At 37.0% G+C, this 16,848-nt stretch overlaps 1 protein-coding gene across 1 annotated transcript in view; it reads left to right on the top strand.

Moving 5' to 3' along the window:
* GAK (cyclin G associated kinase) overlaps positions 1-16,848 on the top strand; it is a 68,250-nt gene that overhangs the window by 33,587 nt on the left and 17,815 nt on the right. Inside the window, exons 14-22 of the mRNA XM_036402880.1 lie at positions 2,384-2,506; positions 4,276-4,409; positions 5,432-5,626; positions 6,183-6,300; positions 8,687-8,766; positions 9,106-9,299; positions 11,187-11,345; positions 12,120-12,584; positions 14,554-14,724. Of these exons, the coding sequence (XP_036258773.1) occupies positions 2,384-2,506; positions 4,276-4,409; positions 5,432-5,626; positions 6,183-6,300; positions 8,687-8,766; positions 9,106-9,299; positions 11,187-11,345; positions 12,120-12,584; positions 14,554-14,724 (1,639 nt within the window). The remainder of the gene's footprint in view (positions 1-2,383; positions 2,507-4,275; positions 4,410-5,431; positions 5,627-6,182; positions 6,301-8,686; positions 8,767-9,105; positions 9,300-11,186; positions 11,346-12,119; positions 12,585-14,553; positions 14,725-16,848) is intronic.

Genomic DNA, 16,848 nt, shown 5'->3' on the forward strand with positions numbered 1-16,848 from the left:
TATGATCTTGATTTTGTTCAGAAGTCATAGTAGGTCATAATTAGTTTAAACATTACAGGTTCATGATCACTTTATGGTCTAGGAGTATTTAGGAAGGCAGTTATTTTACTTGAAAACAAACTCTAATTGTATTTGGAACTCTTACCTGCCTATTGAAATTGAGATTTTTAGCAATACTGACTAACTTAATTGTTCAGTGCTGGATGACAGCAGCCATGTAGGAACCTAAAGAAGCTTAGGTTTACTTTAATACTGACAAAAGATGATTATGGCAAGCCTTTAAACATGATCAGAGGAGAACAGCTTCTAAAATTTTTAATTATGACACTTTCCTTAGAAGGTATTTATGAAATTACATATTACTAGTTTCTTGCTGTTTTCTATCTGTATGGATCTTCTACAAATTTCTTTAATCTTGGTTAAAATTAATGGTAGTTTTGAAACTAGCTTCTCTGCTAGTTTTGAATCCTTTTTGGAATGGATTGCTCTGGGAGTTTGGGCACTGTCCATAATTCTGCTAATTGTCAGGACATTTAGAGCTGAAAACACAGCTAATGAAAAAGAAGGTAATATTGTTTTTGTTACATCTTGTAGGAAACCTAGTGTTTGAGTGGAAAGTAAATAGTAGATTAAAATGAAAAAAGTCAGTACTTTTTGCATTTTTGAATACACTTTTTTTAGGCTGTGTTCTGGTCTGAAGCTGCAGCACTTCAATTTGATTCTTTTATGGTGTTGTGATTTAACTTGAGCCAGCAACCAAGCTGCTTGCTTATTCCTCCCTGGTAGAAATGGGGAGGGAATCACAAGGTGAAAGAAAGAACTCATGGGTTGAAATAAAAGCAGTTTAATAGGTAAAGCAAAATCCACAGGTACAAGCAAAGCAAAACAAGGAATTTATCCACCTTTTCCCATGGGCAGGCAGGTGTACAGGAACACAGGGCTCCATCGTGCATTATAATTCCTTTGGAAGACAAATGCCATCTCTCTGACTGTTTCCCCTTCCATTCTTTTTCCCAGAGATTTATGGGTTGAACATGATGTCCTATGTTATGGAATATTCCTTTGGTTAGCTGGGGTCACTTGTCCTGGCTGTGTCCCCTCCCTCTTGTGCACCCCAAGCCTGCTTGTTGGTGAGCTGATGTGAGAGGCAGAAAAGACCTTAACTCCATCTAAGCTCTGCTTACCAATAAAAAAAAATCCCTGTGTTATCAATACTTGGTTCTGTCACAAATACAAATTGATTCCCTCGCAAAACACACCCTCATTTAGTTACTATGGAGAAAATTAGTCCAGCTGAAACCAGCACACACTACTGTTGTAATACTTGATATGTACTGAAGCCCACATTGAATCCTGTGGTGAACAGGGATATAAAGGAATTTTTGCTTTAGCTTTTCTTTGTTTACTGGTGACTTTGCATAAGCTTGCACTAAAAAAGGAGTGTGCCATTTAAATCTCTTGCAAAGTGATGCTTTCTGAAATGGCCTTATTTTTAAATTAAGATACAAGAGTATGATGAAGAGACTTACACTGTTTATTTCAGTCTTTTTTCCTGTGCTTGGACAAACACAGTTTTTTGTGATAATCAGTACAGGTAATTTATATCAGAATAACCCTTGAACTCTTTATCTAGATAGGAAGACATATTGCTGATAGGAAAACTTGGTCTTCAATATCTGGCAATTGCAGTTGAAACTAAAAACAAATACAAAAAGCTTCATTTGTAACTTGCTTTTCAATTCTTAATATATCTAACTCTTTAGGTGTTTCAAGTGCCCCAAGAATCAAGTTTCATCTCCTATATCCTTACTGGACAGTTGATTTTAAGGATATAGATTCTTAGTAATGAAGCTGATTTTTTGTTAGTGTTTTGAAGCAGTAATTGTAAATGGAATATTAATGAACCATTCAAGCTCTTTGAACAAAGGACAAATATTAAAAGAAGCCTAATCTTTCTGTTGTTGGAGTTTTTTGCTGGTGGGTTTTTTTTGTTGGTTTGGTGGTTTTTTTGTTTTGTTTTGTTTTTTTTTGTTTTGGTTGGTTGGTTGGTTGGTTTTTTTTTTGTTTTTTATTTGCTTAAGTATATGTGCACAAATTAATTTGAAAGCTGTTATATTTTACTCCTTGCTCTAAGAATATTTCAGATAGTAATCTGAGTTCTTTATACTTCTTGTGCAGCAGATTTGTAGACAGAACTGAAGTTTTATTGCACTTCTTTGTAATGTTTACACTGTGTAACACTGCTTTTCTTGAGTGTCTTTCTTAATTTCAACATGACGGTGGCATTCAAGTGTAAAATTGCCTTGTAGACATTTGCATAACCTAGGTTGTGTATATGTGTCAATATTATACTGTTTCTCACATCTCTTGTCTCTCACTGCAGGTTTCTGAATGTGGCTGGCCAGCAAGACGAGCACCAAATCTTCAGAATCTCTATAGCATATGCAAGAACATGCATTTATGGCTGAAACAAGATCAGAAAAATGTTTGCATTGTGCATTGCCTTGTAAGAAATTGGTTTATGTCTGAAGTGCTTTATTCAATAGAGCTTTAAATTGTGAAGAAGGGTGCTGGTATCCATTCAGTTTGTGATTGTTACTGTCTTTCTTTGCTGGATGCCCCAGGGTCAACTCCTTCCTGCTGTGTTTGTAGGGAAGTTACTTACATCAATTTTCTCCTTAGGGAAATTGGTATGGTAATGTAGCCATTGCTTACTTGCATTTAGAGTGGAAGGCAGTATACAGGCAGTATTAAGGGAAAGTATCCTTCGGAAGAAAAAAAAAAATCCTCTCTACTCTTTCAGTATTTGCTCCATTTTTTGTTTTCTGTGTGATAGATGGGTGTACACTGCATAACCCGTTACTGTCCATTTAGAATGTAATCTGTACCCACAGAATTTCAGAAACTGACTGTAAGACTTCTGGTTTACCTGCTTTTGCTGGCAGCAGATTGCTCTGTAGATTTCACTATTCTCCAAAGTATTAATAACTTTGATATAACCAAAAAAAGCAATAAAACTGTCTATAGAGCCACCTCATGTTAAACATGGTAGGGGGAGGAATGAATTTAAAGAATACTTTGCTCAGAATTTGAAAATTAGGTCACTCTTGCATTTGTTTAAGATAATTGTATGTGAAATTTTGACATTCTTCTTTTGCTGAAGAGTAAAAAACGAAACGTGGCTATGTGACAATACTTGCAATGCTGCTGGAAAGCATTGAAAACCTGTCTGGTGATATGGTATAGCCATCAATAGGGAATATCATTATCAGAGTCAAAACCAGGATTTGTTAATCTGACAAACCATATTTTTGAGTTTTCTAGTGTTTTGAAAGTAAAAAGCCAGTTGATGTCAGCTCCTGAAAGCCAGTATAATTTTCAATGCTGCTGTGAGGTTAGGCATCTAATTCTATATTAATGTGATACTACCTCAGTGTCACATGATTGCTGGTCAAGTAGGTAAGAAGAAGATTTGATGATTTAGCACCAGTTTCTGTAAGATCTTTCCTTTGAATTGTTTTGTTCAAGGTACTTAACTCATTTCTTTTCCTCACATGTGAGGCAAACTTTTATATATATACATGACTTTGTGCCAGATGTGATGTAAAGTGTACAGCAGAACTTTAATAAATGAATGATAAAAATTCTGTTCCATGATGCTAGCCAACAAACCTGGAGAAGGTTTCTTCTGTCAACCATTATCTCTTCCAAATCTTCTGCCTTTTATAATACAGGGATGTATCTGGGATATGTGTGTAGTGGGGATTCCTGCAGAAAGAAGCTAGTTTTAATCTCTTTCTCTTTGTTTCTTGGCAAGCTCTTAACAGTTTTAGACAGAGGTGTAAAGAGTTTAGTGGTTTAGTTCTTCTGAGCCTTTGTACTTTTCTTGCAGCAGAAGTCCATGGCTATCAGTCAAAAATAGCAGTGTTCTGGGATTTCAGATAGCAGCCAGGAAACAAACCTAAAAACTGGGTATTAGTGACAGTAAGGTAAAGAATATAAACTCAAAATTTCAAATAGTGTTAAACTAAAGTAGTTATTCACATTTGAACAAGAAAGTAATATGTAATATCTTTTGTATGGTGTGGAAGTTAAATGAAAACCTTTCACACTCAGCTACAAACTTCAAATCAAATAACGACACTAGGCTTTGGACATCATGACATTAAATAATGATAGGATATGGGATACATAATGGGATGTTCTTTAGTAACTTGGATAACGCTTTTTCCACTAGATTTACTAACAAAGCTACTTTTTTTTTTTTTTTACTAGGATGGAAGAGCAGCATCTGCTGTTGTAGTCTGTTCTTTTCTGTGTTTTTGTCGTCTCTTCACTACTGCTGAAGCTGCTGTTTATATGTTCAGTATGAAACGCTGTCCACCTGGCATTTGGCCTTCTCATAAAAGGTACTGTAAGGGACTCTTGAAGCAAGTAGTTATTCAATTCTGAATATGGTATAGGATGTCTTTAGAAAGATAAATTATTTCAATAATGTCTGTGTTCAAAGATCTGTTTCCAAGTACTTTGCTGTATCATTAATTAAAGGGAGTTCTGAATTTTCTGAGCCTGTAAGTACCCATCAGAAATAGGTCAAATATACCCTGTGGAGAAGAAACGTTAAGAGTGAAAACAAGGGTGTGCAGAACTTTTGAATGCTTTCTTAATTATAAAATCTTCTTCCACATGTGTAAGACTTATTTCATGTTTCCTAGTTTATTACAATAGGTTTTATTATGTCACAGCACTGCAAGCTCAGAAATTATTTTTGTCAATGCAGTAAAAATGCCTAGTGTGCTTTTTTTTCAGGAGTGCATGCAGAGGTAACTTGCATATACTTTGAAAAATGTTTTAAACTGTTTATTTGACTTAATTTGATAGATCTTATAACTGTAAAGGATGAATAACAAGTAACAGTGGTAGTAAGGGTGTTTCCTAAAAAAGGATTAGATTTTGAAGGATGGGAAATAAAGTATCAATTCAGTATAAAGGACACATTTTGTTTTTGTACACATTTACTTCATGTATAATTAAGGGGTTGTCCACAAAATAATATATAATAATCAGAATAATATATAATAATCACAAAATAATATATAATAATCAAAATAATATATAATAATCAAATTTAAACCCTTTAGGAAGACTTAAGTGATCTATTATGTATAAGATACAAAATAAATAGTTCTCCTAGATTAGCATTTTAAGACCTTTTGAAATAGTGACTAGTTTAATTTACAAGTCATTATATGTAAAGCTTCTGAGCCTTTTTCAGCTTTGAAAATCTGTTTGCTGGAGGTGGTGGTAAATGTTCCCACTGTTTCACTGTTAACAATGCTTAGTGACTGAGTAAGATGTAACTTGCTTATGTGTTCACCCATTTCTTAGAATTTTGTGCTCTGACTAAATGAGTACCATCTGGTTTTGGCAGATACATTGAGTACATGTGTGACATGATGGCTGAAGAACCCATTATTCCTCACAGCAAGCCCATCCTGGTCAGATCAATTGTCATGACTCCCGTTCCGCTTTTCAGTAAGCAGCGTAATGGCTGCAGGCCTTTTTGTGAGGTTTATGTGGGAGATGAGAGAGTAGCCACTACCTCCCAGGAATATGACAAAATGAAGTAAGTACAGATTATGACTTGCTCTGAAACAGCAAGTTACGTTTTTCTGGATTCTAGCATTTATGTGTTTCTAGATTCCTCTGTCCCCTTTTAGCTGGTCTCAAAAGATGAATCGTGAATGTGGTTGTTACAGCAGCTGGTCTTGCAGAACAGTGGGGGTGATGGTGGGGTGGCACACTGGACCCTGCGAGGCACTGAGCAAGACTCTTTTCTCAATCCATGTGATGTAAGACTGGGAACATTGATCTGTAATGTACTTGTGCTGAGCATAACATCATGTGTCAGTCATGGAAACTGTAAGGATCCCCCAGGCATGGCAGCTGCAAGGTGACTGCTTATTAGCCCCTGTACAGCTCTGGTGTCTGCACAATTGTAAATAGTACTAACACTGCTGGATGTGGGTAATCATAGACAAGAAAAATGAGAGAATACTGAAGTCCTCGTAGCTTTTCAGCTACTGAAGGCCTTGGAGAAAGCAGGCTAAATCTAAAGTAATACACTATTTAATCTCTTTTTAAACTAAATTGACTATGATTATGGTTTTTTTCTCCTTTAGGGAGTTTAAAATTGAAGATGGGAAAGCAGTAATTCCATTGGGTATAACAGTCCAAGGAGATGTTCTCATTGTGATCTATCATGCCAGGTCAACTCTAGGAGGACGACTACAAGCCAAGGTAATGATGAATTTAAGAGCCTGAATAGAAGATGTGGGGTTTTTTTTGGTTGCAGTTTTGTGACTACTAGTTATCTACTGAGTACTTTGCTTTATTTACTACTCTTGGTTCAGAAAAATGTTTGAGGTTTTCATTCACTTGTGAATTCAACCTTTTCAAGCCTTCTGAGAATGTCCACTCCTAATGCTGTACATGTAGACGCTTTTGTAAGCATTTCTGGAAAGTACTTCAGTACTGATAATTGTTATATTTCTAGGGAAAGTCCCCAGCCAGCTTTTTTTGAGGCAGCAATTATTATCTGTTAAGTTGCACAACAAGCCAGAACTTTTTAATTCTGTGCACACAAACTGCAAACAAAGGAAATATACCACTCAGCAGAAAAGTGGGATTCCAGAGACTGCCAGTGCAAAACAGGCCAGAAAAATCCATGTGGTTTTATAGGTTATTTCTAAAGTCAGGTTCCATTTTTGTAGCTGATTTTCTTACTTGTCTTTTTTCTACTAGGGAGAATGCATATTTCCTTTTTTAATTCAACTATGGATGCAATTGTATTGCAAGATCACAAAAAACTTGTTAATGAAGCCTGTCTTCAAATTTTTTAAAAGATAGGCATGTTCTTTCTTTTCCAGATAAGTAACCCAGTTAAATTTAGAAATCCATGTAAAAGATAAGGACAGATAGCACAAAGTTTAGAGCTTGGAGGTTTCTGGAAATTGATAAGACAGTTTTTCAGCCAGTTTCGGTACATGTGGGACATAGATGTGTATTCATATATAGTTAGTATTTACTGAAATTGTTTTCCCCGTTTTTTTTTTCCTGCTTTGTGAGTAGGAAGGTATCAAATCTTGTCATGTTCAATAAGATCTTCCAGAATACCTTAAAACTAAAGTGAAATGATTATTAATGACTTTCACTGACTTAAAATCAGTGAAATGATTCCTTAATGCGCAAAAATAACTACTGTATGGTTCAAAGTTATTAGGAGAAAGGCATAAAACTGACAAAATCTAGCCAAGGCTAGGTTATACTCCTTGTACCATCTCACTTTTATTCATGATAGAGTTTCTTTGATGTGATTTCTCTGGCATTTATTCACTGATAAAAAAGACTAGAATTTTCTCAGCTATCAGCTATAACAAATGATGCATCAACAGTGTGTGTGATGATCTGGGTTTGGAGGTTTGATGGAATAATATTCAATGTGTCCTTAGTTTTATGTGCTATAAGTTGCCCCCAAAGTTCTCTGCAGATCTCTTACAGAGATGAACCACCACATTTCAAGATTTCTTCTATATTTTGACTGGGCGTTATGAATGTCTTTTACTTTCTCACAGCTAATTAGAGAGAGAGAGAGTTCAGTTTAACTTCTAGGAAAGTGATGGTAGGGATGGAAGAATCAGAGGAGCTATCTCCAGTATGTCCATGTCTCTCCTGTACTAAGGAGCCCAGCACTGGGCATCACAATTACAGCTGAGGCTTCACTGGTGCTGAATAGAGGGGAATCATTGCCCTTAATCTGTGGCAATGCTTTTTCTATTATTTGCTTTCTGGTTATGATGTTCAGGAAATACTCATTTACAAGGAAAGCTTTCATAGTTCAGTATTGTTATAACATTTTCTGGACTACTACTGCATCACTTCTTTGTAAGGACTGGCAAGACTATATCACAGGTGTTGCGAGTAATGCTAGGAAACAAATACAGGCTGCATTGATCAATGAGCTGTAATTTGGATTTGTGCAAGATCAGGAGCTACCTTAATATTCTATAGTAGCATTTTCTGGACACTCGTATTCCCATCAGGCATGGGAAAGTAGTTTTTCTGTGAACAGTTGAGTGATTAAAATGAGTCAGTTGACAAAAGCCCTACAATTCTGTCTAGAATGAATGGCTGACTTGAAGTTGTACAAAAAGCTTCCTTTCATGCCTTCTGAAGTGTCCCTTTAAATGTGGTACATTTAAAACTGTTTTAAATCTATTCCTTTGTATGTGATGTACATGTATTTCTTGGTTGGCATACGGCACAGTGGATTTTTCTGAGCATATGCTGTTCAGAAAAGGAACAAGGGTTATACAGTTTTAGCCTCCAGAACAGGATCTGGAAATACTTTAGACTTTGACAGTCTGTTTTGAGGTTAGTGATGAGACATACCTTACTAAAGGTCTTTTGGTTTGTTAGTGCTAGTAATAGATCTATTTATATTCTATCTCAAATGCATTTAAATCTTTCAAGATAAAGTATACTTGTAATTAAATGGAATTTTTGTAGCAAAGCAAGTACTTAAAATGTTTTAATACTGATAATACTTTGCATTATGTTAAAGGCAGAACACTGTACATACTGTTCATGTGGATTTATACAGTTTCCTGTTTCTCGTTTTCAACAGATGGCTTCAATGAAGATGTTTCAGATTCAGTTCCATACAGGCTTTGTGCCCCGAAATGCCACTACAGTGAAATTTGCCAAGTATGTTGACACCTTTTTGTAGGAGACTGGAAGAAGTTGTCTTTGAAACTGCTTAAGCTGCCAAACATCAACATATACTGGGAGAGGAAATATAGTCAGTTCAGGAAGTAGATGACTTTGATTGCAATAAGAGTCTTTTGTTTACTCACCTTAAGGAAACGAGATGTTTTGTTCATTATACAATGTACAAAAATACCACCTGTTTAAAATGGGAAAAGTAAACAAATACAGCATTTTTAATGTCTTATATTAATTGCTTTAGAGTTTTGTTTTGGACTGTAGTAGATGTAATCCAGTTAGCCATCAGTATCAAGAAACTTCTTGTCTGTGTATTTACAGATATGATCTGGATGCCTGTGACATACAAGAGAAATACCCTGATTTATTTCAAGTCAATTTGGAAGTAGAGGTGGAGCCCAGAGATAGGCCCAGCTGTGAACAGCCGCCTTGGGATAACATGAATATAAAAGGACTGAATCCCAAGATCCTCTTCTCCACCCGAGAGGAACAGCAAGAGATTTTATCAAAATTTGGTAATGAATCCATTGAAAAACTAGAGAATGTGAGAAGGTTTTCAATGTACTTAGTGTTTGAAGCTTCTGTTTAAAATTTGATGTTCCATTAATTGAAAGAAATCGGAAAGGGTTTTTTTTTGTAAATATCAGTTAAAAATATGCATTGTATGGAGGAGCTTAAGTTATCCTCCAGTAATGAAGATTGTAATTATACTTGTCTTACTTCTACTGTGCTTACATGTGCTTGGTTTCATAGCTTACAAAGCTATGAATAGGCCATTTGCAGGAGGGACCTCTAGCAAATGGAATTGTAACAGTCAGTATTTGTAGGCACAATGTCTTGAAGAGGATTTATTTGGCTAAACTGGCACCAGTATCATTTCACTTAAAATTATGTGAGCATAATTTTAAGTGAAATGGTTTTAGGTAAGAATGTTCTTATCAACATTCTTATGTATAGCCATGTAATGTTGTAATTAATTTCCTGCACTTTTCCTAATATGTTCCAGCAGACACTATTTTATTATCTGTCTTTATCTGTAGACGCCTGCATTAGTTGCAGTTAATGCTGTTCAGTATCTTTCTTCTTCTCCTGGTATCAGTGATTAGCTTTGACATTTTCATTCAGGCTCTTAAGCCTTCTCTGTATTTTGAGGATAAAGAAGCATGACGAAGATTACTGTGGTGACTTTAGTGATACTTGAGATCTCACCCTGTGCTGTTAATATGGTACATCTCAAGTACATTTTTTTCATACAAGATAGTTTCTGCTGGCCTTTATTTCTTTCAAGCAGGATATGTGTTGTTTGTATTATGATTTAGGCCATTTTCTATTTAACTTAGCTTAATCCTATTGTGAACACAATTATCAGATCTCTAAAGCTAAGTTGTTTAGCTTTACATCATCATTGATGATGGGGCTCTGTAAAAGTTACTCTTATTTTCTTAAGTCACTTCCATTTTCTGATTGATACAGGGAATGTAAGGATTTCAAATTACACTGAAAGTATTTCTTAAGATTGGTGGAAAGAGAATAGGACAAAAGTAAGTGCTGTGAACTGATTTTAAATAAACTTGCCATTAAAATTGAATTTACTCTTTAATTAGTTATGATCTTTCATATATTTTTTCAGCATCTCTAAGCTACTGCTGAGAATGTGGAAGGAGAGTGAAAAAGTGCTCTCGAAGTTGTGTGTCTAAATTTAAATTCAGACAAATAGGTTTATCCCAGCTGTCCATCCATTTTTTTTCAAACAGTGGATGAATATTAACTAATTTAGGAAGTCTTCTTCATTTGTCTTGAAGAAACTTGGGTTTTTAGAGGTCATACAGCAGTAGGTAACAGTGCAACTGAATATTACACAAGAATCACTTGATACCTGATTTCAGTAAAATAAGAAATATAAGAAGCAGTTAATAGCATCATACAGTGTACCAGCCCTTTTTTACCCATGTTCTTCTTTAGTCTTCTTTAGTCTTCTTTAGTCTTCTTTAGTCCATGTTCTTCACTGGCTTTGCATATTCTGGGTTTTTCTACAGCTGCATTTGCGTTTTTCTGTCTCTTATTGCAGATACTGTTCATAGCTCTTGAATGTTTTAGGGGATGGTTGGTACAAGTGAGGTGTTAATTACATTTTCCTACAAATGTAAATAGAATGCTTGAGTTTTACTTTATGATTCTGATTTAATGTCCTAGTTCAAAACTGGGCTTTACCAGTTTTTGCAGTTGAAAAGAAGTTAATGCTAATTTCAAAGATGGTGGGGGCAGGAATTTGCAATTGCAGAGCAATAGATTGGAGATAATTGTCTTCCTACATGAGTCAGCTTGACAGACAAGTATCAGCTGCCATGTGGAGGATTGAGAAGTTTCTCTCTATGGGCTCTGGATTAAATTCTTTTTTATAGGGAAACCAGAGTTGCCTAGACAGCCCGGTTCAACTGCACAGTATGAAGCAGAGGCATCCCAGTTGGAGCAGTCTTCAGAAAGTGCACCTACTGATACAGAATCCCCACACAGCGGTAGTACTGATGCAAACAACTTCTTTCACTCTCTGGACTGGAAAGGTACAGGTTTTCCTCTGAAGTATTGTGTGGTTTATGTTTGTCTTGTATGCCTTCCAGTGAATGCTTAAGCCTTCTTAGGCAGCAATATCTCTAATTCACTAACCATGAGGAAAAGCTATTTAAAGAATGAGCTCTATAGAATAACAAATGGTTATTCTCCTTCATTTGGATAGACACCAAGTAAGGGGGTTTCGTGTTGAGTATAACTTAAATGCTGAGCTAAATTTTTCTTTTTCTGTAAAAATCTTAACCTTAAAGATCTCCAAGGAAGCTTTTCACTCCCACAGCTCCACTTTGGCTGAGGAACAGAGGAAACAAAGTAGATTAGACAGTGGGGTCCATATCAGTAAGTAGGGCTAAGAAAATGTAATTTTATAGCACATGTGTAACTCCCTTTTCTGATTGCTGCTTTGTTGTTAAAAATGTCAGCAGCTCCTTATGCTTTTATTGAGTACAGCAGTTACTGAGAAATCTTGTAAACTCTAAGAGACATAGTGATCTGAGGTGAATGTCCAAGTCAGTTCTCTTTTTGAAAAAATTTGTAATGCCTATCTTTGTGGAGTGGCAAATATGGTAGTCAGCTGCTCCTTTGTCTGCCCTGTACAAAGAGGTAGCAGGCAGCATGTAGTTCCTTTTTCATCAGTTCTTATATGAGTTTTGGTTAGTTAGGAATTAACTTCATATGTCACCGTGAAAGTTTCTCTTACCCTAGTCAAAAGAATAATGCTGGTTATTTTAAGATGTTATTCTTTTTTTTTTTTTTTCCTATTCAAGAAGGAAAAACTCCAGAAAGTGGAATAGAAGACAGTTCATCTAAAAATGATTGTGTTCAGCTGTCTAATGACAGGGAAGAGAGTGATCCTTCAGATGAGGAGTTCCCAACATTTCCAGATGAAGGAAGTGCAGTTGATGAGAAAGACTCTACTCCAGAAGGAGAGTTGCTTTTTGAAGCCAGTTTTGAAGCTCCATCTGCACCGTTACAAAAATCTCTTCCTGAAGAGAATGTAGACTTGCTGGGACTAGACTCTGATATTTCAGCAGAACAGAAGCAACCTATCTCAGAAATGAACTCTTCATCAAGTAATGCTGACTTGTTGAACAGTCTGTTTGTGAGCAGTGTGTCACAGGTTTCAAATGAGCCCACTGGAGATCTTCTTGGACAAGGAACAGATTTCTTTTTCAGCAGTCAGCGTCCAGCTGCCACTCAGGGTTCATCTTCAGCAGCAGCTGCGTCTTCAGGTATGTGAGTTTAATATCAGCACTTGTCACCTGGGCAACACATGAAAACTGCTGCTTGCATTGTGCTTAGAAAATAAGTACTGTGTTTCAAGATGGTGAATGGGGAAGACATGTCAGTCTGTTGCAAGACTATGAATAGAACAGGTGTTACTTCTGCATGAAGGAGAGAAGTTCTGTACCTTACCCAGATATTCTGTTATGTTGCCAGTATCCTGTTAACTTTAAACTTTTGTAAATAGAAAAGTATCAAATTTTGCATTTCAAAGGAACTCAGTATCTTAAGGAATTCTTAGCTTTCCCACATGAATGTTGCATGCTAGATCCTTTTCTAAATCCATAACTTTCCTTGTTAAGGCATAGACTTGTCATAACTTGAACTTTATGTAAAGCAATGGCATTAGTTGTACAGAACTATGCTGCTTAGGTCAAATGTCTGAGTGGGATTTTTAAGTGTTAATCACATAAGACTGCTGAGCAACTGGAAATCCTGTAGATTATTGTTAAAATCAGTAGGATAATGATACTGCTAAAAGATGTTTTCTTGCTGGTTTTACTGATGTTGTTGGCAAGTCAGTATCCTTAAAGAGAATGCTATGTAGTGCTGTCTATTTGGTATTTAAGCAAGGTTTTTTAGTTCAGAGATTCTGTTCCTCTTACCAGTGGATACTCATCTCTTTGTCACTTTTTGGGAATAACAATTCTCTGCCTAAAGTTAATGGTGAGATTTCTGGGAGTATTACTCACATAAGCTGGGAAAACATTACAAGGTTTTGTTTGTTTGCACAAAGATAATTCATAGGTACTAAAAGCTTTCATCTATAGACAACTAGAAATATTTTTCACAGAGCATTTAGATGATTTAAGATGTTTTCTTATTTTGAGGCACTTCACTATTGAACTTTGTTACTGTGGTCAGGGAAGAATAATTGTCATTTACCATTTTTACATAGGTAGAATTCTATAAAATGAAACCTTTGTTACATTATCTTTCTTTAGCCATGGATGTTGCATGAAACATTTGATCAGTAGTCATGTGTATATCATATTCTTGTAGTCATTCCCATTCAGTGTATTTCATTGAATTGTATTAAGAGAGATACTTGCAGAAGTGAGACTCTTTGGCTGCTGTTGTATTTTGGCTTGCACAACAAACTTGAGGTTTTGTATGTATGCTGTAGTAAATTTGCTTGAACTGTTGTTGTGTCCTGTACAATGTGGTCATTACCTGAGGATATGTTGGGGTATTACAGCAGGATTATTCCTTCTCTTCAGCTTCTGAGTGAATCTGGCAGGACTCCCTGGGCTCTTCAAGGGTTTTGACCCTAGAGGGCAGCAGAAACAGGAATATCTAATGCCCTGATTCCAGCTGACTGTCACATGTTTACTCCATGCTGACTATAAATACTCTTCCAGTTAGTTTTTTCTTCACTGGGATCACTAGAGACCTGCTGAAGTCTTACTTCTATTGGTTTTCATTCTTGGGTTGACGTGCTTTCTGCCCCAGAATCGCCAATGCCTTCAAGTCTGAATGGTAGTATGAACATTTTACTTCATATTCTTTTTAATAGTGTAATAGTCCATTTTCTTCAAATCTAGTTGCAGATTTGGCATTATAGAGTATTTAATAAGTGTAATTCTTCTGTGCGTCAGATGGTCATGCAAACTTAAGATGTGTCTTAAATGGATGAAATTAACAATGTTGTTGAATTGTATGGAGTCTTGATGCTTTAGAAGACATAGCTGTTCATATTATGTATGGCTGAGACCCTTTTTGTATGATGTGAAAGTTCATTTGTCTAGAGGAAGGAATAGGTGGTTACTCTTTGCCACACAAAATTGACCGAAGGCTGCTGCAGTTACTAGCATGAGCTTTGCTTCTTGTCTGTGCCATCAGAGGAGTAAGGCTTTTTCAACTTCATTTATTCTACAGTTTGTCATGAGATAATTTTGTTTTCTGCTTATTTTTTAGCCGATCCATTTGACCCATTCACAATGTCATCAAGCTCAGAGAATCAAGCCCTGTCTGGTCCAGACCTCTTTGGGGACTTCCTTAATCCAACCTCAACATCTACAGCTAATACAGTTCCTTCCACACAAAGTTCACTTCCACCTTCTTCCAGCTCAGATTTCTTAAATTTAGGTAAGTGTGCTTCTGGTGTTCTGTTTCTCAACAGTTTCTTCTCTTCTGTGCATTTGTCTTTCAGCTTAGTGGATTAGTGTCTTAATAGATCCACTTGTTGTGATTGCTGTTTTAATTAGCTTTGTACTCTGGAAGTACAGATGCAAATGCACCAAGAAGCAAGTGTTTCCTGTATAATGTCATGCTATTATTTATGATGTGACAGGATTTCTAGAATTGCTAACCATATATTAGGAGTTGTAGTTTCCTCTCAATGATCTAATAACTGAGGGTACGCAAACATCTGGAAACTTACTTTGTAGATGATAGTATGCTGTGTTGACTGTATTTAGGTTTTAAGGATTTTCTGGAAACCTTGGAAGACAAGTCAAGTTATAATATAGCCAGTTCTTAAAGTGCAGGCTGAGGCTAGCTTGCACCTTCCTGACCTGAATGTATTCTGCTAATATACTTACAAAGTACATTATGTAATACTCTAATCTTATTTGTTTCATTTCTCTGATATATTCTTGGCGAAGCCTTTTCCTCCTGCACTTATTTTAAAATCTGTTAATCTTTAAACAAAAATCTTTGTGATATGTTCAGTCTTCCCATCATACTTTAAGGAGAAACAGACATTTGCAGAAATGGTGGAGTGGTAGAGCTACTGGTGTTTAAGTTTTTTAAAATCTGACTTGCAAAGTGTGGGTTCTCTCCATAGGGGTATGGGTTGTGATCAGTCTGTGAGGGCTCTTCTCTGCTGCACTCTCAGTCCCTCTTTCTGTATAGGCACTTCCCATAGGATACAATCTTTTAAGAGCACAGCTCTGTGGAGGATGCAGTCCTTTGGGAAGAGATTGCTATAGGGATGTGGTTCTCCCAGGCACTGCAGGTCCTGCCAGGAACCTGCTGCTGTGTGGGCTGCTCTCCCTGGCTGTGGCTTCATCGAGGACATGTCCACCTGTGTAGGGTACTCCACAGGCTGCAGTGTGAATATTTGTTCTTCTATGGTTTTTTATATGTGTTGCAGGGCAATCTCTGCTCTGGCATCTGGAGCACCTCTTCCCGTTCCTTCTCCACCTACCTTAACATCTGCAGAGCTGTTTCTGTCATATCTGTCCCTTCTCTTACAGCTGCTGTGCAGTATTTTCTGGGAAAACATGTTTTCTCAAAGACATCTAGTTTGGGAAGCTCAGCTGTGGCTTGTGGTGAGTCTGTTGGAGCTAGCTGTGTCCAACAGAGAAGCCCAGGTCTCTTCTCATGCAGACACCTACTTCAAACGTGCAGGTAGCTAGGAATGGTGGTATCATACACCTTTTCCTGAATCTAGTGATTTCTTCCCAGGGCTTATTGCATGCAGCTTTGACTTGCCCCTCTTTGTTTAGCAGTTGCTCTAGTTGACCCTGCATCTGAGTGATGCAGTCTGAGTGTTAGATACAGATAAACTGGACAGAAAAAAATGCATCATTTGTCTGACTGAGAGAAGGGCTTCCTCTTTGAAATAAAGGCTACTCAGCTGATTGCCCTCTCTATCATATTATTAATCATTATATTCCAGCTGTGATTGATTCTACTGAGAAGATTCCACTTGCTGCCTCCTTTGCAATGTTTTTGTTCTTTCCTCTAGATAGTAAGAGCCATATGTTTCAGTTGTGTACTTGTATAGTTGTCAGCTTTATGCCACTATTGCTGTCCCTGTGTGAGGTTACCAAATATAAATATTTTGCTCAATAGACGATTTTATCAATACTGATCTGTGGAGCATTATTTCCACCAGATTCTGCACCTGGGATGGGGAAACCTGGATGCAGGCAGACTGGGGAATGAGATGCTGGGGAGGAGCACCATGGAAAGGGACCTGGGGGTCCTGGTTGGTGGCAGCCTGAATGAGTCAGCAGTGCCCTGGCATCCAGGAGGGCCAAGCATGTCCTTAGGAGCATCAGGCACAGCATCACCAGCTAGGCTAGAGAGGGGATTGTCCCACACTGCTCTGTGCTGGGACTGCCTCACTTTGAGTGCTGGGGACAGTTTTGGGTGCCACAATATAAAAATAGACACTAAGCCTTAGAGACTGTCCAAAGAAGAGCCATGAGTATGGTGAAGAGCCTTAAGGGGAAGGCTTATGAGGAGCAGCTGAGGTCACTT

Source organism: Molothrus ater, chromosome Z, assembly GCF_012460135.2.
Source record: "Molothrus ater isolate BHLD 08-10-18 breed brown headed cowbird chromosome Z, BPBGC_Mater_1.1, whole genome shotgun sequence".
NCBI classification, from domain to species: Eukaryota; Metazoa; Chordata; class Aves; order Passeriformes; family Icteridae; genus Molothrus; species Molothrus ater.